This window comes from Juglans regia, chromosome 16 (assembly GCF_001411555.2).
Source record: "Juglans regia cultivar Chandler chromosome 16, Walnut 2.0, whole genome shotgun sequence".
NCBI classification, from domain to species: domain Eukaryota; kingdom Viridiplantae; phylum Streptophyta; class Magnoliopsida; order Fagales; family Juglandaceae; genus Juglans; species Juglans regia.
In genome coordinates, this window is record NC_049916.1 from 13,130,975 (window position 1) to 13,153,562 (window position 22,588).

A 22,588-nucleotide genomic window follows, 5' to 3' on the forward strand; every position below is an offset into this window, starting at 1 on the left:
TATTCAATAATCCACATATCTCAGAAACGGCACCATTGTTAAGGAGGGTTCCACGCACTGTTTAATGACGGCCTGGTGTACCTAATGCACCTTCGATGCCTAAATCAATAAACACGCAAACTGGGATATTACGAAAGTTCTAGGATGAAAGTTACCAAAAATTACCATCTTTAGCCAAATATATAGCATTGGACTTTGCTGATAAGTACGGGAAGTACGGGCTATGAATTCAACCTCCCCTCGTCGGTTAATGTAAATGGCAGACTCATCCCTTCCAATTAATAGACGAGTTTCCCACAATTTTTCTAGACTATCCTATCTTATCAATATGGCGGTCACAATATTGATTCATATCGAACTGTGGACTTCCGCATCTCACTCTTCACGACCCTGGGCTTGTAATACATGGGCTTTTTTATCTAGCCTGTGCTTATTGGAGGTCAGAAAGGTCCCTCCAATCTCAGTTGATCTTCCATCCATACATTCAAATCTCATTTTCAAAACCTTTATATGGGCTCATTTGATAGGCAACCTAGAATTATCATATATATATATATATAACAACCGATAGTCAGCAATGCCATGGTGAGCGTGGTCACCGCCAGCCCAGATCACCAGTAGCAGCTAAAGACGGTAGCCACCAAGGGCAGACCAATCTGAGCCGTGCTGTGGAGGCTAGTCACTGTTCTGGGCCACACCATAGCAGCCAGAGGGGCCCTAGGGGACCAATCTGGTCGCCCTATAGCAGGGCCAGAGTGCCAGCCACGATTGCCACCAAATTCTCACGTTTTCTTTTCTTAAATAATTTAAAATTATTTATCAAATTAAAAAATAAATTACTTTTACCATTCATCCTAATTTCAAACTTATCTTAAAACCATTCACAAGCATTTATCAAGGTTTTGAATATTCTCATCACATTGTCCAAAACTGGCAATATGGGTCTCGCACCAAACCATACGTTACGATGAAAATTGACAAACCAAGGATAAAAAAGCTAATCAATCTAACTGCGTCGGATACAACACATGAAATGGTAACCACACCAGCAAAGATGATTATCAGCTTTAATCTCTAACCACGCCAAATATCATATGCGTTTAAGTTTAGCTTCAAGGCGCCATTAGACTAACAAAACTAAATTAAAAATAATCCGATATTTTAGCTTTCAAGCTCCAACAAGGTATAAAAGCAAAACAGCATACAATAAGACCGAAAAAATTGCATTTAGAAAAGAGAAGTCCCCTTCCCCTTCTTGTCTCCACCAATCTCAAAATGCTTGCACCTCTGCAAATTCAGGTCAATAATCATGCCTTCGCATAAAGCAAGGAACACGGAAGCCAAAGAACCATGTAATAAACTAACCTTAATTGGGTGCTGGGAAACATGCTTGCAACCCTGGCACTGCAACCTCAGCACAATCTTCTTGGTAGTCTTGGCCTGTTTAGAAAAAGTGAAGGGAAAATGAAGTTGATATCGAACATGTTATTTCCCTAACTTTTGTATTAATAAGATGACTAAAACTAGAATTCAATTTATCTCCCGACAGCTATCAGAATAATTCTAGATTTAAATCTTTTTGTGCTGTGCATTGATTCACACAGTCTAAAGAAGTGAACATTATTTTCAGACCTTTTTGTGGAAGACGGGCTTGGTCTGTCCTCCATAACCAGATTGCTTGCGGTCATAGCGGCGCTTGCCCTGAACAGCAAGACTATCCTTGCCCTTCTTGTACTGTGTAACCTTATGCAAGGTGTGCTTCCTGCACTCCTTGCTCTTACAGTATGTTTTCTTTGTCTTAGGTACGTTCACCTGCATCCCAAGGGCAAAAGAAAATAAACAAAACAGATGACAAGCATTAAAGAATGAGTAACTGATATCAGAGCAAGATCACATCACATCATTTTAAAACATTATACAAACTAAATCTGAATCCTCTCCAACATGACCAGCACTCTGAACATAGAGAGATACCATCCACCAGCTTCCAACATAATTTTGTTCAAGTAGGCTCGCCAATTCGACATGTCTGCATATCACCATTTCACACTAACCACTACATGTGGCCAGTTATTTGGTGCTCTCTGTCCTTTTATTTAATCTTTAACAGTCATTCATTTAACAGTTTGCATAAGCCTTTTATGTCAAGTCTAATATTTCAACCAGCAACCAGAGGATACCCCAAGGATTCCTCCTGACATTCTTCATCTAATTTTTTTTTTTTTTTTTATTTGGCATCAGGTGTCCAGGAACAGCATAGGAGTTCATCCTGGCCAAACTTAATTCCTGAATAGGTCTCTTAAATGCTCAAAACTTTAGCATAGGAGTTTAATTGCCAAAACTCGAGATTCCACGAAGCCATCTCCTTCTTAAATCAACAAAATGCTTTCAAAACTAATACGAGGAGCTTTTTAATGGTACGTTAGACACATGAGCAGGTCGAGAATTGAAGACGACCTCACTTATATTGGAATACAACCACACCCTCCACCTAATTATTACAAGGGTTACAAGTAAAGGAAGCACATTTAAGCTATGGGAAATAATAGAAGATGCTATCATTCTCCATTATTACTTGCATTTTAGTTATAGCTAGCAAATATCAATCAGAGAAACCTGCAAAGGTACACCTACATTATATGCAATGCATGCTCAAGGAAACATGAAAGAGCATACTAGGGAGTATATAAATCCAAAAATAAGATCTGTGAGCTTATTGAAAACCATCATTAATAAATCCACACTAAATCTCCTGGACTCAAGGTTACAATATGCATTGAGGCCTTTACTTCTAAATAAAATTCAAGCCATCACCAAATATCTTAGGATTGTGTAACTCTACCCACAAATGGAACAAGTCCATGGACAAAAGGCAATGCCGCAAGAAATGGATTTCCACATTTTATGATCATAACATCAGGCATCTATAAAAGTGCCCACAATTTCAGAAGTAGGCACAGGAAGAACTGATGACTTCAATTAATTGGCGAATATGAGAAATATACTGGTAACATTCTTTCCATTTTCATTTCTCACACGATAAGAGTTCTGAATGCAGCGTTCAAAGACAGCAAACCGTGCTTCTATAGCACATCAGCACAGAGATATTAAACAGCCATCGTCCCAAACTATAGTTACTGTCATTGTTAAAAAGAGCAATTAAAAAGTCACTAGAAAATGTCATCCAAGTAGAGAATCACTTCTCGGATTCCTACCATTCATAGGAATTCCCAGGAAGTAAACAAAGCGATATATCGAACCGTTCGCAGTTACTAACATGACATCAAAGTAATGTGCCAATTGCATGTATGTTAGATAATCTCACCTCAAAAACCAGTGATACTGACTGCAATACCATAAACTGCAAACAATTTTGTTTAAGTAGAGTATACAAACATCCAAATTACTATTTGGCTGCAGACAAGGAGCAATATCAGGTTGTGATTTGATATGCTTAAAAGGCAGTATTCATTTTTCTTGAGTCCTATAAATTTCGAAGAGCCCGAAAACAAAATTTCGGATTTATTTCATTTTCCCAAAGCAAACACAACGTATATGGATGCGCGAACTATAAAATAGAAAAATCGAAGAACCACTTATCTAGAAGAGAACATTAAATCGATATAAAGCAAGAAATAAGAAGAAGAATTAGATCGCAGATATATATGGCTAGGAAAAACAAACAATGGAGAGAGACGGAGAGAGAGAGAGAGAGAGAGAGAGAGTACCATGGCGACAATTTGAGGTCTGAGCTGCTTCAGAAAACCCTCGTAGCTGAACAAGGAGGCCGCGTAGCAAATCAGTTGGCTTTTATAGTGGCCGCTGGAGCCAAAGTTAGGGTTAGGGTTAAAGTTCTCGTTCTATATTTCCTCAAAACAATTATCTTAAATTTTAAAAAATAAAATCACCACACTTTTTACAATACTTTATAATTTACACAACAATATTATAAAAATAAAAATAATTTTATAAAAATATCTTATTAAAATAATAATATTTTACTAAAATATCTTTATAACAATGTGTTGTTTGAATTTGTTTCATACCCCATATATTTTAAAATTGCAATTTTCAATAACTATTGTTTATTTAACATAATAATATATGAAACCAATTAAAAAAAACTACATAAAAAAATACTATAAAAATAATTTTTTTATTAAATATAAAATAATAAAACCCCAATAAAAATAAAATAGCATTAACTATACATAAGATGACGAACATAGTTTTTGAATGATTCTTTTGTTTTACAAATTAAATAGGAACATAGTAAATTTAGATGTCCTCTTAATCCTTCTTATCATATTTTTTTTATGAATAATGCTAAATAAAATTTTAAGGTGTGCAAACTCTATGTACTTTCATTGAAAATAAATACCATTAAAAACAATTCTTTTTATATAGATTTCAAATTTATTATTTTTTTAAAAAGAAATACGTAGGGTTTACATACCGTGGAACTGTACAAATCATTTTCCTTATGCTATCATCATCCTACTACTAAAAGAAATAATGATTTAAATGTTTGATCAGGCACTTAATTAGGGGGCTAGGGATGAGCACTAACTTAGTCGGACTCCGATTTGTCGGAGTTCAAAATCAAATTCCGACTCCGACTTATGTAGGCTACAATCTGACTCTGACTTATTAGAACAGAGTTGAAGTGGAGTTGGATTTGGGTTTTTAGCTTCGGACTTTTTTTAGCTTCATATTTAGTCCATTTTAAAAAAGAATTTTTTGTAAACTTTCAATTTTCAATTTTCTAAAAAATTAAAAACTAAAACAAAATCATCACTGCTTACTTCTATATTAATATCTAACTTATTTTTATATTAGACTTATATTATAGTGTCTAATTATAGGTTATTATACTATAGTATTACATATTATTTTTAGTATCTAATTACATGTTATTATACTATAGTATTGCATGTTATTATATTATATTAGTGTCTAAATTATTTATAACTTATTTCTACACTAGACTTATTTCTAGTGTCTTATTACATTATACTTTAGTAATTTAGTATTATGTGTTATTAACTTATTATACTAGACTTATTAGTTATTTTTATACAATGTCTAATTTATTTTTATATAAGACTTATATTATAGTGTCTAATTACATGTTATAATAATTTAGTAAATTAGTATATTTGTTATTAACTTATTATACTAGACTTATTTAAATACATACTAGTGTCTAACTTATTTCTTTACTTGATTATATATGGTAGTAATACTATAATATTTACATATACTAAAATATCATTACTCTATTTATATTAAAGTATAGGTATATTATTTTATAATAATTAGCTCATACTAGTATATTATTGAATTTAACTATATAAGTTTTAGTCATATAACTACACTAGTCTATATGATAATATATAGATAAATATATATTTTTATAACATATGTACAATATCGGAGTCAAAGGGCGAAGTCAAAGTCGGAGCATAAAGTCGGATGGGATCAGAGTCGGTCCAGCAACATCTACGACGGAAAATTTTTTAAAAAACAAAATTCGACTCAGACCTCATTTTGTTGGAGTGGAGTCAGATTCGGAATCGGTTTTTGAGATTTTTGCTCAGCCCTACACTTAGCCATCCATTTTCATTGTTCAGTTGTTTGAAAATACGAAAAAATATTGTTCCACTCTTTGACAACAAAATTAGAAGAAGAAAAGATAGGGAAAGAGAACTTACAAAGGTTTGTAGTTGGACAAGGATTGGCTCTCCTCAACACACTCTCCTACTCACTTAGTTTCTTGTTAGTCTTAGTAGATTCTTTCTCTTCTATTTTTCGTGTAACTAAGCCACTGAAAATGGGAAGTGTGAGAAAAGAAAAAAGAAAACAATGGAGCTTAAGGGCTGAGCATCGGTTTTGAGTAGAAAAAATGGGAGAGTTTGAAGCAAACACCACTCAGCAACACACTTCCTCTCTTTCTTGGTTCACAAGCTTGCTTTTTTGTTGCGTGTGCATGATGTGAGGAGATTAAAAGAGAGGGAAAAGAGTTCTGGACTTGCAGGACATGGTTGTACAGCAGCCTACAGGGTCTTTGGATAGGTTGCTTGAAAGAGTTGTTCAAGTCAGGTGCAAATGGAGGGGCAAAAATGTATTGGAATGGCATGCTTGTGAGGCTTGGTTTTAGGGTTTGGATTTTAGATCCAATGGGGGCTGGTCATGGGTGGTACAAGGGTGTAAGATAGAGGCATGGTGTGTTTATAAGAGGTACATGGAGGATGCGGGAGGTTGCTTGTAAAAATTGTTCAAGTCAGGTGGGAATGAAATGGTGCAAACCGAATGGGTGTATGCATGGCTCAATTGCTTTTGGGTTTTCAAACCACAAATGACAGCCTATCAAGAAGGTATGTGGCATAGGTGAAGGGCATGGTGGGTGTAAGAGAGGTATAGGCATGTAAGAGATGCATGGGTTTAGCTTGTTCCACACTCAAACTCCTTACACGTGTACTAAGCTTGACATGGGTAAAGTGAGGTCCAAATGGAGGGTGGTGATGGTGCCATATGTCCATAAGGTTCCTTAGTGTTCCTAGGCTAACTTGGACATCCTATATAACAATGTGACAGCTAGTTGGTGACATGGCGCGCTAAATGTCACGTGGCACTCTCCAATTGGCTCATTTGGCACCCAAAAAATACAAAACTTTTTATTGTACTATCAAATCCTAAAACCTCATTCGAATCTAATGGTACAATCTGTTTCATCTAATTATGATCCTAAATGCCTCAAAAAATCCAAAAGGCATTTCGTTCTCCTTAACAGATCATAATTTGACTACGCTAATGGACTGAAACCTAACTAGTCTTTAATCCATGAAATCTCTCTTAAGTTTTCATGGCATATCTAATATCTAAATAAAAGAAATTTTTTCCATCAAATTTATTTTTGGGCATTACAGGAGTGCTCACCCAAGCAAGGCATCCCCCCACAGCCTAAGATATGAATTGGAGTGCCCCCTCCATAAATGCATGGGAGGCCTCCATGCTATCTTCCCAACTAGACTGGCACTGTGTGAGCAACCTCACCATAAAGGATAAGCTTTGGAAGGGAATGCGTGGGGTTAGACCCAATAAATAATATAAAGAGTTCAACTAAATGAGCGACTAAAGTACATACCAGGGCAAGAAATTCGCCAAGCTCCTGGGTGATCCAACAACCATAGGATTGAAAGCCTCTCTCGCCTCAAACTTGAAGAAGGCATAGGATACATTGCTCAGATTGGAAGTTCTGGGGTGAGGTGGAGTTTCACTAAGGACACTTTTGGGGAAGGAGACACTTGCGGCCCGTAGGGAGCCTCTAGGCCTAACTACATCCCTTCAGGAGGAACTTTCTTGGGAGGTGAAATCTCTGGGGAAAAACGCCTCATAAAGGAGACACCACGAGAGAGGGAACCCCTCACGGAGGTGAATCCCCATGATTGGTGGAACTATCCTCTCCAAAATGTCCTACGAATGGTTTGTTAGGCGAGTACCAAGATTCTATGTCCTCGCTAGCCGGATAAGTAGAGACAACATTATTACCCTTGCCTTCAGTTGAGGAACAATGCACATTAGCGCCAACGCCCAATGGGACTTCTTTCGCGGGCATAAATGACACCCTCGGGAGCGACTGAAGGAATGAGTCGCTCAATATTCATGGTCATGCCCCCGAGAGGAATTCCTAGTGTTTTTCCTTCATCTTCTACCTTTATCATCTCAAAGGAGTCACTGAGGATAGAAGATGAAGAGGCCGATGGAGACAACTTCTTAAACAAAGAATCAAGAAGGGGTTAGGGAGTTCCTGACTCAGAAAAGCTGAATCCAAATCTTGGGCACCCAACTTCCGCTAGGCTATAAATGACTAGCAGTGGAGGTGGTTGGTGGGCCTCTCTTCTGCCCTTAGGAACGGTGGTGGCAGTAGTAGGCGATGAACGTCTTGCAAAAGGTGCGGCATCATCGAAGCGATCAGAGCCGCAACGAGCGCAAAACTGGAGACTCTTTCCCTTAGTGTCTGAAGGGGCAGGGCCGCACTATTGCACGGGAGAATGGGCCCATGGACTGCAAAACTGGAGACATTGCAGCCGGAGACATAAGACTGATCTAGCATAGATGTTGTCCAAATGTGATAACTCTCTTTGGTGGGGGCTACCTCAAAAGAACGCCCTCCAAGAAAGGTACTCTAAGCAGACCTAATCGAGAACTCACGGCGAAAAGCCTCACCCTCGACCATCTTCGAACACAAAGAGAAACTTTTGGTCCCAATTTTTGAGATACGAATACCAGGACTCCAAGTGATGACTAGATATCTAGTATGAGAACACAAACTGTATTGTTCCTATCATATCTCTTCACATTGTGAAAGGAATTCATGAGCAGTCAATCTTGGATTCTCCAACCCAACAACCTTGAGGGCTAGCCTCCACACAATGCAACATGCCAACAATATCCTTCATGCATTTGGTAGCAGCTGAGTGGGAGCCAAACCTAAATAGTCGAGGATGTCTTAGATGGGACTACAGAAAGGAAGCCTTAATCCCGCCAAGACCATTCCGATGTACAACCCAACATGCTCAATGGCCCTTTCAAGGTTCACAACGCCACTGCGAGTTGAGACGAATTATCTAAACAATGTTTAGGATGCTAAACCATTCTCTTGCGAAGTCCAACTTTGCTTGAGTGGTGGTCAAGGTCTAACGGCTCCCCTCAAAGGCTATAGGGTGGGCAAAGTCAGCTCGAGCGACAATTCTAGAGCTATGCCCAAATGTGTTCCTGCAAGCGTCGTCTGGAGGCTAAATTGAATTAGACAATTGAGAGGTATTTCTCGAAAGGTTGCTGAGAGCCATGGAGAGTGTAAGGCAAGAGGAATCAAGAGAGCGAGAGTAGACAGAGAAGAGAAATAAGGCAAAGCACATGGTGAAAGAAAGGAATGAAGAAGCGAAAAAAGGAGGAAGGAAAAAGAAGAAGGTCGGCAGTTATGGAAAAAAAAACGACAAGACTTCGGGGAAATTTAGCCAAGGGAAAAGGCCACGTGCTGGAAGGAAGGCACTAGGGACAGAATCTCAAGAAAGCGACAGGGGAAAGTATGTCAAATGAATTGTTGATGCACGCTGAGAATATGATGCATATCCAAACAAGCAAACTATTATACAAATTTAAAAATGAAAATTCCTGCCATCACATGTATGGCAAGAATTTGTTGGATAATTGTTAGAAAAAAGTTTATGCGAAGGATGAGGAAAGGTCAATAGGCGACCAAAAATATTTTCAAAAAAAAGTTCACGTAAAAGAAGCCAAGGAAAGGTTGAAACCAAGTAAAACACATCGTTGAGAGATCCGAATATAACGTAAGGAGTTGTCGTGATTGACAAGGAGCCCTGCCTAATAAATTTTATCTAGTGAGAGTTTCATGCTAATGAAATAGGTCCCTTGGAGATACCTTCCCCGAGAGGACATCATTATCTCTAGTGTTGTATTCAGCAGGAAGGCTTCTCCATGTGGAGATCTTGAACCTTATAAATACATTTCTAGATAAGCTTTGCTATTCATCATTCCTATACACCACAAACGACATTTATTTTTATTTTATTATTTTTAAACTAATTGAATTCTTCTACTCATTATTCATACATCATACATTTGGATAGAAAAAATAAATAAATAAGTATGGTGTGTGGTGTGTGGAAATGATGAATAGAATTTTTCTTCCTAGATATGTATTGTGAGATTATTAGATTGATTTAGAGACTCTAGTTTCTTTGGCTAACTTAACCATCAGAAGCACCCCTACTGGAATCACCCGAGATGATCGATCGTCTCTCTATTTCACAAGTGAATATTGAAAGCATTGCAGATATCGTTGAAAATTTTCTCCAAAGTTAGTATGCGGTAATTATTTCTAACACGTATATTACATTAATCTTTTTATTCATCCTCACACGTCGCAGGATCCAAAAAACTATTATATATGAAACCAATATTACTTTTGTACACTACAAGATATATGCCCTTTCCCAGCGATTTTATTTCTACTGCAAAACAAATCTCCGCAATAAGATATTATTTGTAGCGATTTCAAATCCGTTGCACGTTTTAAAATTGAATCTTCATTAAAACACCAGGGCGGTCCCAACTTAATTATTTGCAGTGATTTAATGGATTTTAGCGACGAAAAATATTGACGGGAATATAAAATCACAAGTTGCAATGACATGAAATCGACTGGAAAGGTCTAGGCGCCAAAACTAATTTGTTTCCCCCTTTCCCTCCCCTTCCGAGCCATAGCCATTTCTAAAATCATCTCCGTTCTTCCCCAGTACTTCCATGTTCTTCCCCAATTCGGCTACCTGCAATCAAATCCACCCACTTTATACACACGACTTCATCTCCATTTTCGAATACGCCCCAAAGCTTCTGCTCTGGCCTCCACTTCCTTTTCCTTCCCCATAGAAGCTAGGGTCATCATGTCCTTTTTGCCTTACCAAATCTGTGCCTCCGTCTAGAAATCTCGGAGTGACTTCTTTTGGGATTTTCAAGTATCGGAGGGCGAGCATATTCCACCAAGACTCTTGGAGTGAATTCCTTTCGTGAACATTGGTATCGCTTGAACTAATTTCTCTATGTATTCACCTTTATATGTAGACTGGTTGCTTTACAATAATCGGTACTGTTTTCTTGTGGACTAATTTCTATCTGTTTAAGTCAGAAAGCTTGATGTTTTTTGCACGAAAATGCCACCTTTATATCTGCATTTTGTGTAGGTGTTGATGTGGGTATTAGATGTTAGTAATTTTTGGGTGACATTTTTAAGTTGCACATCATAGATTGATGGCTTTTTGCACGACATCCCTAATTTCTCAATCATCTTGGGGAAATACATTCATCACCTTCAACAAATAAAACGAAAATGAGCATACTTCCCACCCAGTTCAGAATTTATTGTAAAAAATAGATATTTTGCCAAGTAGGTTAACTTGTAATTAGTTACTAAATTATAGAAAACTGAAGTTTCTAGACCTAATTATTTTTGGGTGTACCTGTTCTGATAACACAGTTTTGGATATTAATGTTCTATGTTTCGGTAACCAAGAATTCCAACGGTAACCAAGGTGTACAAGTTGGGCATGAAAACTCCCTTACAAAATATCTTACAATTTTCACCAACCGAAAGTTTTCTAGCTTAGAGAGAGAGAGAGAGAGAGAGAGAGAGAGACCTAGTTTGGAGTTGTAGAAAAGGAACTCATGTTTGTTTGGGCCAAATTCGGTTGCAAGTAAGTACTCATGATGTTTTCTTGGTATATATGTACGTACGTATGATCTAATTATAAGAGGAGTTAATATGATTAGCAACGATCGATTCAGCCTTTACCACGACAGTACTACTATGCCTTCAATTAGCTTTAATTCAAATACTTGGCATGCATGAACAATATGTCTGCATGATCTTCATATAGCTAGCTAGCTAGTTCATTCATTCATACATATATATATTATATACATGTCCAACAATTGGCAAGACATTAAATTAATTTGTTGGTCTGATAATTACACCCTCTAGCTAGCCTGCTTGTGAGATCTCTAATTTTTCTTATTGTTAAATATGTTATTTTAATTAATGTGTTATTTTGTTAATTATGATTGTTTGTGTTATTTTATTTATGGTATTTTATTTATGTTATTTTATTAGTGTTATTTTATTTATAGTGTTTTATTTATTTATTTATTGGGCCGTGTGTGTGTGTGTGTGTGTGTGTTTCTGGTTGGGTCGTGGGTGTGTGAGTTTGGTGGTAGAACCTAGCCCAGCCCGTGCGCCTGAAGAACCCAGCCCGAGTGAAGCCCAGTCCAAACGCCTGAAGAACCCAACCCATGCGCCTAGCGAGCCCAGCCCAAGCGGATTGAAATCAAGCCCTTCATTTAGCTAAACAGCGCCGTTTTAGGATATGACCCCTTAGGGTTCCATCTCTTTCTCCCTTGCGCCGTGCCTCTTCTTCCTCATTTCTTCTTCTTTTCTTCTAGCTTCTGCAAACTTCTTCTTCCTTCTTGTTCCAGCAGCTGCCATGAGCCACCTCCACCTTTCTATGGCAGCTCCGTGTCGCTTGGTTGCGGCTCTGAGTACTGGCTGTCCAGTTGCCGCTCCACGCGGCCACCACTTTCCACCTCGAGCTTCCTAGCTTGCTTCTGTGTCCTTCGGCAACCACCTCCTCCATCTGCTGTCTACCCAACATTTCACCACGCAACCCGCTGCGCCACGCACAGCTAGAGCTGCCCTTTTTCTTCTCCCACCCGTGCGACACGCATGCTTCTCAAGCCGCCTTGATTAGTCTATATATAGTCCTCGGTTTCCTTAGTTTTGGGGCTTCCGAATTTCCTCCTCCTCCTTTTTGTTTAAAGCTTTTTTATCTCCAAGTGTTTAGTGCTTTGGTCTTTGAATTTGTGAGTGAATCCGAGTGATTGTGTAGCTTTGCCGAGTGCTATTTTGATTCTGAAATTGTGACTTTTGGTGTTAAATTCGAGAGCTTGAGGAATTGTGCCGTGCTCTTGGAGTTTTAAAATTATGAAACTTTGCACTCAGTTTCTTGGTGTAATTGTTAGTTTGAAGTGAGTTGATTTCCTACCCGTTTGTAAGATTAACCAACCAGTGTGTTAAAACCCAATTTTTGGGCACTGTTCAGCCGTGTACCGCCATTGTGCCGCCGCCTTGTACAACTTTCTGTTTCATGTGATCTTTTAGAATTTTCCATCTTCAGTTGTATGTAATTTTCCAATTTTTAAATAATATTGTTGTATTTATCTTTTATAAACTGTTGATTGGTCAGTTTGTTGGAATTGGGCCTTGGATTGTTGAAGTGTTGGGATGTAAATTGGAGTTGTTGGAATTGGGCCTTGGGCCGGATTGGAGGACGGGATTTTTGCTTGTAATTGTGAAATTGTGTATTTGTAAATGGAGGACCATTTTATGTAAATGAGTTATTTAATGTGTATTCCAATTAATTTTTGAAATGTATAATTATCGTTTTATTAAAATTGTGATGTGATGTCATGTGGTCTGTTTGCAATTGTGACTGAATATGTGGGTGCGTGTGTATCACGACCGCAAGTCGAGACGGGGCATTATCTCGGTGGAGCTCATCTGGTCACTTAGGAGCGTAACAGACTGACGTGATGTCCCTTGAGTTGTCACAGGGCGATGACGGGAATGGACGAGACGGTAACGCTCTCGTACCAATTCCATAAACTTTTGGCTGGCGAGATTAGAGGATGCTTGGCCATGTACGCACTGGGAGCAAAACGGGGCATCGCTCGTTACGAAGTCTCATGCACGAACGTTATCCGTGGTGTGACGATGAGGGTCAGGTCGTGTGGACGGTCCATAGGGGAGACTGTGGTGCATGCTAAATAATTAATGGTTATGACTGGACCAAAAATGGGATTTTTGGCGTGAGTTGTAAAAAGGGTATTTTGGGAAAAGGGAAATGAGATGTTGTTTTTCTGCATATTTATCCATATAGGGACGCGTGATTTCAATATTGTGCTATAAATCTCTTGGATGTTGTTTGGGTTAATTACTTGCTGAGATGTTATAATCTCATTGTAGTGTTTTACCCTACAGTTCCGTCTTATGGTGCCGTAGAGTCTGACGCAGAGCCCGAGTATGAACCAGAGGGATCAGATCCGCCGGAGGTTTGAGTTGTTGAGAAACTGTTCAGCGTAATGAGATTTGTTTCCCTTATATTATGTCCTGTTTTTAATTTATCTGTCGGATGACTGTTTAATCCTTGTAAAGTTATTTTACTGTTTTTGAACAATTCTGGTACTTAATAAAGAAATATCTTTTATTTCTCCGCTGCGAATATTATTTTTTACACTTATTGCATGATGTACACACTCTGAGCACTGGTCGTTGGGGTGCGTGATCCGTGTGGTCATCATCCCGGTATCACGAACTCCACAAAAATAACACGTAGGGGTCGAGGGCGCGACACTGCTAGTGTTAGAAAGTCAAATGGTTATTAGGGTTTCTTTAACTGGCTATCTCACAACCATGAAGTTTTGGACACTTAAAATTATGCATGATGATGATCTATTGGAAAGACTTCCATAAATATGTATTTAGAAAGGATATATATATATATATATACACGAAAACCAGATTTGTTTGATCCGTCACACTATTCCTCCAAAATGGTTTTCACAAGTTAACATTGTTATTGCTCATGATTTTCAATTTTCTGTTGTTGCTATGATTGATTTCGGATCAGACCTGAATTGTATTCAGGAAGGACTCATCCCTAGCAAATGTTTTGAAAAATCTACAGAAAGGATTTTCTGTTTTGAAAACAGGATTAGAAGTAAAAATAGGCTTTTCAACTTTTACTTCAATCCTATCTAGCTGTTGACCGATCGTGTGGAGACCAAGGTTTACAAAATTATTCTGATGAATAATCTTTTTTGTTTCTTTTATAACCTTGTCCTTCTCAGGATCTCTGGAAACAGTTTCAGGGATTTTAAAAGGAGAAGCAGCCACTTCTGATCATTTAAAAGGAATAAGTATTGTCTCTAAAGGCGGATGACTGGCTTGAATGACAGTCTTGCCTTCTTCTTTGACAAAATCTGTTTTAACAACATTTAAAGTATTCTTAGGAACATGGTAGTTTTCAACAAAATCGAAGAAAAGAATATGCCTTTGAAGCCTAGTCATGTCTTCTTTCCATTTGCGTTTGACACGTTGCTTTTCTATTTGTGAAAATTGGTGTCGTTGGTTAGATGTTTATCCCACCAATGTCTTAAAATACAGTAAAACCTTGTGTTAAAAACATAACAACGTCAGGTTGTCTGATATTGTTATTAATGTAAGCATTTACAACTAAAGACATTTTACTCATGGTATTGAGGATTTCTTGTTCAGATAATCCATCAATATTTCATTCATAAACTTTATCTCCAGAGTAAGAAGAATGGTTTTGGAAAACTTTTTCTTCAAACTATAAATCAGGAGGAGTAGGTCTTGAATACCAGTTCTTCGTCAGACTCATTGGTTTGGGTCCTTTTGAAGAAAATCTGACTATTTGAGGTTTAAAATCAATATCTTGAAAATTTCTTTCAATTAAATCAATATCCTTTTCTTCAGAGGATTCATCGTTAGATGATTCTTCCGTGGTTTCGACAAGAACAACTTCCTTTTTATTGCTATTTAAAACACTGGTAGAAGGCTGTTCTTTCTTGAGATCAAAGTTGACCATTAATTATGAGCTCAATAATGCTCATGTTTGCCAGGATAATGTTTTTTTTAGGATTCCCTCTGTTTTAGTCAAAAACATGTCCGACAAGATAATTTTGGGAATCCCTTTTATTTCCTCTTTATATCATTTCATGACTAAAAAAGACGGTATCACCACCGACCCTTTTGGTCAAAAGGTAAAATTCCATTTTGCTTCTCGTGTTGAGATTGATTCGGATAAAAGTAAGAAATCTTTACTTTTGGCAAAAGAAAAACATTTGAAATTCCTCCAACAAAAAATCAAATACATAAAGATTTCTGAACAATTATCATCTTCCTTACTGATTTCAAAAATTGATGATTTCAACAAACGTTTGCTAACAGATGTTTGTTCTGATTTACCCAATGCTTTTTGGTATAGGAAGAAACACATAGTTTCTCTCCCATACATTAAAGGTTTTGATGAAAAAGATATTCAAACAAAAGCCACCTATGTTCAAATGAACAGACAGACTATGGAATACTGTCAAACAGAAATTACTGATCTTTTTAAAAAAGGCATTATCAAGAATAGCAAATCTCCCTGGTCTTGTTCTGCCTTTTATGTCCAAAAAAATGCTAAACTAGAAAGAGGTACATCTCGTCTAGTTATTAATTACAAACCCTTGAATAAAGTCTTAGAGTGGATTAGGTATCCTATTCCCAACAAAAATGACTTAATTCATAGGTTGAGCGATGCAGTAATCTTTTCCAAATTTGACCTTAAATCTGGTTTTTGGCAAATCCAAATAGCCGAGTCAGATAGGTATAAGACTGCTTTTGCTACCCCTTTTGGTCACTTTGAGTAGAATGTGATGCCTTTCAGTCTAAAAAATGCTCCTAGTGAATTTCAAAACATCATGAACAATATTTTCAATTTGTTCTCTGCTTTTACCATTGTCTACATAGACGATGTTCTTTTTTTTTCAAATCTATTGATGAACATTAGAAACATTTGTATTCATTCCTTGACATCATTAGATTTAATGGTCTTGTTGTTTCAGCAAAAAAAATCAAATTATTTCAAACCAAGATCAGATTCCTTGGTTATGATATTTCTGAAGGCAAAATCAGGCCCATCCAACGAGCCATTGAATTTGCTGACAAATTTCCTGATGTCATCATGGATAAAAAAACAATTACAGAGGTTTTTAGGATCTCTCAATTATATTGCTGATTTCTACAAGGATATGAGGAAACAATGTCGTCATTTGTTCAAACGACTCATTTCCAATCCTCCCCCTTGGACAAAAATACATACTAATCTAGTATGGAAAATCAAAGCACATGTCAAGACTCTTCCGTGCATTGGTATCCCTACTTCAGATTCTTTTAAAATTGTTCAAACAGATGCCTCTGACATTGGTTATGGTGGTATTCTGAAACAATGTGTTTCACCAGGTTCTTCTGAACAAATTGTTCGTTTCCATTCTGGAACCTGGAATTCTGCACAAGAAAAATATAGTACTATTAAAAAGGAAATTTTAGCTATAGTACTATGTATTTCCAAATTTCAATCTGATTTACTTAACCAAAATTTTTTTGTTAGAATTGATTGCATGAGTGCTAAATTCGTTTCAGAAAAAGATGTTCAAAACATTGCATCAAAACATATTTTTGCATGCTGGCAAGCTATTTTAAGTGTTTTCGATTTTGATATTGAATATATCAAAGGATCTCAAAATTCTATTCCTGATTTTCTTACCTATGAATTCTTGCAGAAATCCTTAAGATGAGCAGAAAAAAGGAAAAGAAAAACAGACTGCTCCTCCCCCAAAAACTATCAAGAATGAAACTGTTTCAACCCCTGCTTCAAATAGTTTGTAAATTGCCAATTTGTTTACTCCTCTTGGTAAAATAATTCAACCACCCACTTTTGCTTCAACACTTGCTACTAGTTTTGACTCTTATGCTAAGGCAATTGCGTCAAAAACTACTACTTCTACTTCTGCTACCCAGTATTTCCTCCCAAAAGGAAAAGCTGTGTACATAAAAAAAGCATACCCCACCTAGCTGTTTTACATTGAGCCGAATAGATCTGTCCAAACAGATTTATTCAAAATTGCTTCATCATATTTTCCCCCAGGATTTCATTGGATTCCTGAAGATTCTACCAAGAATCATCAGTACTACTCCAGTATTCTAATCCACACTGATTCAATTATCACAAAGCCAATTTATGATAAAACTAATAATAACAAATTAATTTATCACAGTGCCTACATCCTCCATGTCATCAACGAAGAAGAATGGGGAACAAACCCATCGTCTCCTAAGAGACTGGAAAAAACAGACACTGCTTTCACTTATCATGACTATATTACTGCCTGGCATCGATTCATGTTTTTCCAGGTATCAGATATGAGTCCATTCATGGTTCCTAAATTTCGAAAAAAAATTCAAAGGAAATCTCCCCTACTGGTTCCTCAAATGGTGGGACCGATTTGGTCCAATTCCTAAAAATTTTCCTGATGAGCTCCTCCGAGCCTTCAAATGTTATTGCAATGTAGCAACCACCAAACTTGATAGGCATATGCAAAAATTTCCTTACATTCTCCATTTCTGCCAAAAGTACAAAGTACCCTGGATAATGAAATGGAATTATGAAAGATATGCTGATATAATGGTTAGGTACTGCTACACAAAATGGTGGGATAGGTTTTCCTATACCCAACAAATAATTGAATATGTGATCAGAGACTTCCCCCAAACTGCTCCAGACCTGCAGAACAAAAAGGAATTCTCAAAAATCACATATGGTTCTCTTGTTTCAACTGGATATCCACAAATCCAGGCTCCTACTTCGCTAACTACTTCCCATAGAGGAAAAGCTACCAGTAATTCCTCTAAGAAGAAGTCCCCTAATAAGAATGCTCTTGAAGGACTTTCAAAAAGGGATTTAGTTCAATTATTAAAGAAATCTCTAGAAAATGATTCTGAAGAAGAAGAGAATTCAGAAGCATCCTCAGATGCTTCCATTAATGATCCTTACAAATATTTTGGCCATGATTCTCCAGATACTCCAAGACTATCTGAAGATTGACCTTACCATTGTTGAAGACTGACCGTCCAAAAGACTGATCGAGCTCTTCAAACAAAAATTCATTATTGAAAGGCTGACCGTCCCAGACTGATCGAGCCCTTCTTTTGATAATTTAACGTTTTGTGTCAAAAGCAGATTCCGCAAACGACACAATAATGATCTCTGCACTGTCACTACATGCCGAAAGCAGTCATCCAGACAGCTAAAGACATAAAGTTGACAGCCAGTTCATACCCGTGCTCAAACAGTGTTTACTGTTCACTCACGGACCTACTTTCACTATTTCACTTTAATTATTGTAAACAGAAACTCCTTGTGCTATAAAAGGAGAACCTTGCTTCAGAATCAGGCAGAGCTCACTCGCCTCATTCTCTCTTTTTTCTCCCTTACTATCATCTCCTTTCTCTCTCACCATATTTTGCTCTCATCTTATTGTAAGTGCAAATCTGCACTACCTACTTTGTAATTTTATTTAGTTTTATGTTAATGATATTTTCATATAATCTATTTTGCTTTGCATACATGCATATGGTCGGTTTAACCGCCTACATACAATTGTGCATATTCTAATTGTGCATATTCTAATTTGATTACTTGCTTCCATTCCTTCTCTTCTTCAGTCTCCCTCTAATTCCGCTGTTTTGATATAATCTATTTTGCTTTGTATACATGCATATGGTCGGTTTACACTTTGATTTACACTATTTTAAAACATTTCATTGAAACACCATCAAAAATAACTAGTCGTGTAAGTGACCAATTGAATAATCTGCGTTGTCATCAAATGTCAGATTATAGATGGTATCAGGATGTTTTTACCTCTCGAGTAATGCTTCGTGACGACAGTCAAAAGCCTTACTAGAAAGAAAAATTTATTGATGGTTTACCTCGCCTGTTTGCTTATAAAGTGAAGGAAGAACTTACTGATGCCTTTGGATTCCTCAATTCCTCAATTATACCTATGGTGATATTTTCAGTGTAATTAAGAAACCTGGCATTAGTATGTGTAATGATCAAAGAATGCTTCGAGAACAGATGAGAAATAGCAAGAAAGCCAAATATGAAATGGAAATTTTTTGTGAACAATTTGGCCTTCCATCTATTACTACATCCAAAAGAAAGCATAAATTTTCTAAACCTCATGGTGGCTTAAGGAGAAAACTCCGTGATGAATTTTATAAGAAAACTTATAAAAAACCATATTCTAAACCATTTTCTAAGAAAAAGAATTCTAAAAAATCTTCTCAAGGAAAATGTTTTAATTGTGGCAAGACTGGACATTTTGCAGATAAATGTCCAAACAGAGCCAATAAATTAAAAAAGAAGCTTAATCAGTTGGATATTGATAACCATGATAAAGAAGAACTATTTCGACTCCTAGAAATAGCCTCGTCTTCATCATCGGATATCCTTGAATTCAGTTCTAGTGATTCAAAGTATCACTTTGAAACTGAAACTCCTGATCCTTCTGAACCAAAACTGGGTTGCAACTGTAACTCTACTTGTTGTAAGTCTCCTAAGACAATTAATGTCTTAACTAAGACTGAAGAACAAGAGAATCTTTTGTTAACCCTGATTTCTCAAATTACAAATCTTGAGCTTAAAGAAAAATATCTTCTTAAGCTAAAGAAAACCATGGTTCGTCGCAGACTTCTGAAGTGCGAAGGTCGGTGTTGTCTAGTAACAAAATGGATGGAATGTTTAGATCTAATTCAACCATTAGTTCCAGGTCGTCCAGACCACCAGACATTGTTAATGAAGAAGACTGCTCTTTTGAAGAAGCAATTTCAATTCCCTCTGTTTTGAAAAATTGGGAAATCCCCAAACTTCCTGTTAATTCTATTTACCAGACCTCATGGGTCCAAAAAACTTTTAATGTTTCCCAAAATGTTCGAACAGTCGAACAAACTTATGCTCTTTCAAAATCTCAAGAAAAATGTTATCTTTTTCAAAGATCTAATATTGAGAAATATTTGAAAGATGGTTACAAATATCTACATGTTGGTTCTGTACAGATTGCAGCCAAACCTCTAACCAAAAGAGGAATTAATGCGTTTGTACTTTTCTGTCTGAGAGATGCTAGATTCAACAACTTTGAAACTAGTATTCTTGGAATGATCCAGTCCTCACTTTTCGAAGGACCAGTTCATTTTAGCTGCTTTCCTGATTTAACTCTTTCTCTTTATGATGAACACATTATTAAGGCTTTGACTTTGAACATATTAACCTTTGGTTATGACATGATCAAAGGCAGTAGACCTCTTGCTTTAATCTTCCGAATTTACTACCGTCTTTTAAAAACGAATTTAGATCCAAAAGCAATTGCAAAACCTTCTGCGGGTAGCACTCTCCTGATCTAGAGTTCTACACCAGATGCAAATATCCAAATTCTAAAGAGAATTTACTAGAAAGATATAACTCTTCCCAGCGAATGGACTTTGGAAAACGAAGGTCCTCCTGTCAAAAATATTACTACTAACTGTAACCTTGATTACATCAAGCAATATCTTGATGTGACTGTTAAAATTAGTTTTGATCAATCTAGCCTAAGAAGAAATTCTTTTGCTGGATCTCGATCCTCCTTTACAGGTTCTGTTACTGAAAATCCAGTTAGACGAGATCAACATCTCAAACAATTTCTGGAAGACTCAATCCAAACAAACCTGTTAATCCTGTTTTAAACCTAAAAGGACTATCTACGTCCTCACAGGTCACATCGGCTTATTACACTACTAAAGAAGGAGAATCTTCTAGTAGTAAACCCATACAGGATGAAGCTGACAAAGAAGAAGATAATTCTTCTGTGTCTCCCACAGCTTCAGATATGGTAGCCCCTATATATAAGAATATAATTTAAGCCTTTGGAATTAAACAATTGTTTAGCAGCTTGGATTTTTCTGGACAAGTAAGAATACTATATATGTATACCATTATAAGAAAAATTGTATGCAGGCACAGGGCTAGGATTATAATATTGCCCCAAACAATATCACATATGGAAAATCAATTAGGAGGGTAAGATCACTACAAGAAAAGTCAACTTTCTCCTTGTAGTGTACACCATACCAGACTCTACTCTGAATGAAGTTTACAAGTGAAAATCTGGTCCTTCATGTGGATGTGATCTTCTCATGAATTTACCCCTTCGATTGGTAATGCATAAACAATCGTTTTCTGAACAGTCCACTTTTCTATTACTGTCTTGATCTGTCGTCCGTGATGGCATGTCATTTGGACTGTGTTTCACATCTACTTTTGTCTTACTCAAGATTTGCATCAAAAAGTGCTAAAGTTTCGAGTCTTCGTCCCGTCTCGATCTAAATGCACATTAGGTGTGAGAGGTTTGTGCCCACTTTTAATACTTTATATATATATATATTATAATTGCATCAGTCTAAACAATACTAATATATGAAAAACAGGCATCCACATTATAAATGTTGGAATAATAACTGCATGCACGATTTCAGTACCACAACTAGAAATAGAAAGCTGGAAGATTTACACGAATATATATATACATATTATATATATTAGTTTCTTCTCTAAAGTTCTGCTTGATATATATATATTCTTAACCAAGGCATTAATAATCAGGCCAATAATTATTTTGCTTTTTTCTGATGCTCTTAGCTTTATATATAGACTTTAGATCGATCTGGCCATACAGCATTGTAGACTTTGTTCAATGAGTTTGGTCCCTTTTAGTATCCTTCCTTATACTAAAAGATTTGTGTACGGTTCCATGGTGCTTATAGCCCATGTGGTTTCAGGATTTAAAGGATTAAAAATAGAATGTGGATCATGCAAGCATGAACATGATCATATATAGGCATCTTAGACAAAGTTATATATACTGGTTGAGGCCTTTTAAGTATAATGAACTACTTCTCTAGCTAGCTAGCTAGGCTCCATATGGTTATAGTCCATTAGTTTCCTCCATTTAAAGAACAAATAACGTACGTACACAACCTAGGGGTGATACCCGCCCCCTACGGGGCGGGGCCACCCCTCCCCCGCCCCCCGCCCCCGCATATGCGGGGGTGGGATTTTTTTTCCCCAGACCCCGCCCTCGCATGGGCGGGGGCGGGGTCCCCCGTCCGCTGCCCGGGGTGCGGGGGCGGACCCCCACCCGTCCGCACCCCCGCACATGGTACTGGGCCTCCGGCCCAGTACTTTTTTCTGGGCCTTAAATGGCCCATAATCAGTTTTTGGGCCCCTTTGGGCCCAGAATTCGTTTTGGGCCACTTTGGGCCCATTATTTAGATTAAAAAATATATAAA

General features: G+C 37.2%; 1 protein-coding gene across 2 annotated transcripts; it reads right to left on the reverse strand.

Annotated features, from left to right (window-relative positions):
• Positions 1-989: 989 nt before the first annotated feature.
• On the reverse strand, positions 990-3,900 carry LOC108998151 (60S ribosomal protein L44). Of its 2 annotated transcripts, XM_018974630.2 has the most exons (4): positions 3,729-3,900; positions 1,633-1,812; positions 1,366-1,440; positions 990-1,287 (listed from the first exon to the last, which is right to left on the reverse strand). In XM_018974630.2, the coding sequence occupies exons 1-4, from the start codon at positions 3,729-3,731 to the stop codon at positions 1,228-1,230; spliced, it is 318 nt and encodes a 105-aa protein (XP_018830175.1). In that variant the 5' UTR covers positions 3,732-3,900; the 3' UTR covers positions 990-1,227. The 2 variants fall into 2 exon arrangements, with proteins under 2 accessions (XP_018830175.1, XP_018830174.1); XM_018974629.2 differs by lacking the exon at positions 3,729-3,900 and having other exon boundaries at positions 1,633-1,818.
• Between the last annotated feature and the right edge of the window lie 18,688 nt (positions 3,901-22,588).

Excerpts from the sequence above, each read along its gene's own strand:
- LOC108998151 (XM_018974629.2), bottom strand. The coding sequence starts at position 1,818 with ATGCAGGTGAACGTACCTAAGACAAAGAAAACATACTGTAAGAGCAAG. Across the intron at positions 1,441-1,632 it reads AGCCCGTCTTCCACAAAAAG|GCCAAGACTACCAAGAAGAT; the intron begins GTCTGAAAATAA and ends TTTTCTAAACAG. Across the intron at positions 1,288-1,365 it reads TTTCCCAGCACCCAATTAAG|AGGTGCAAGCATTTTGAGAT; the intron begins GTTAGTTTATTA and ends CTGAATTTGCAG.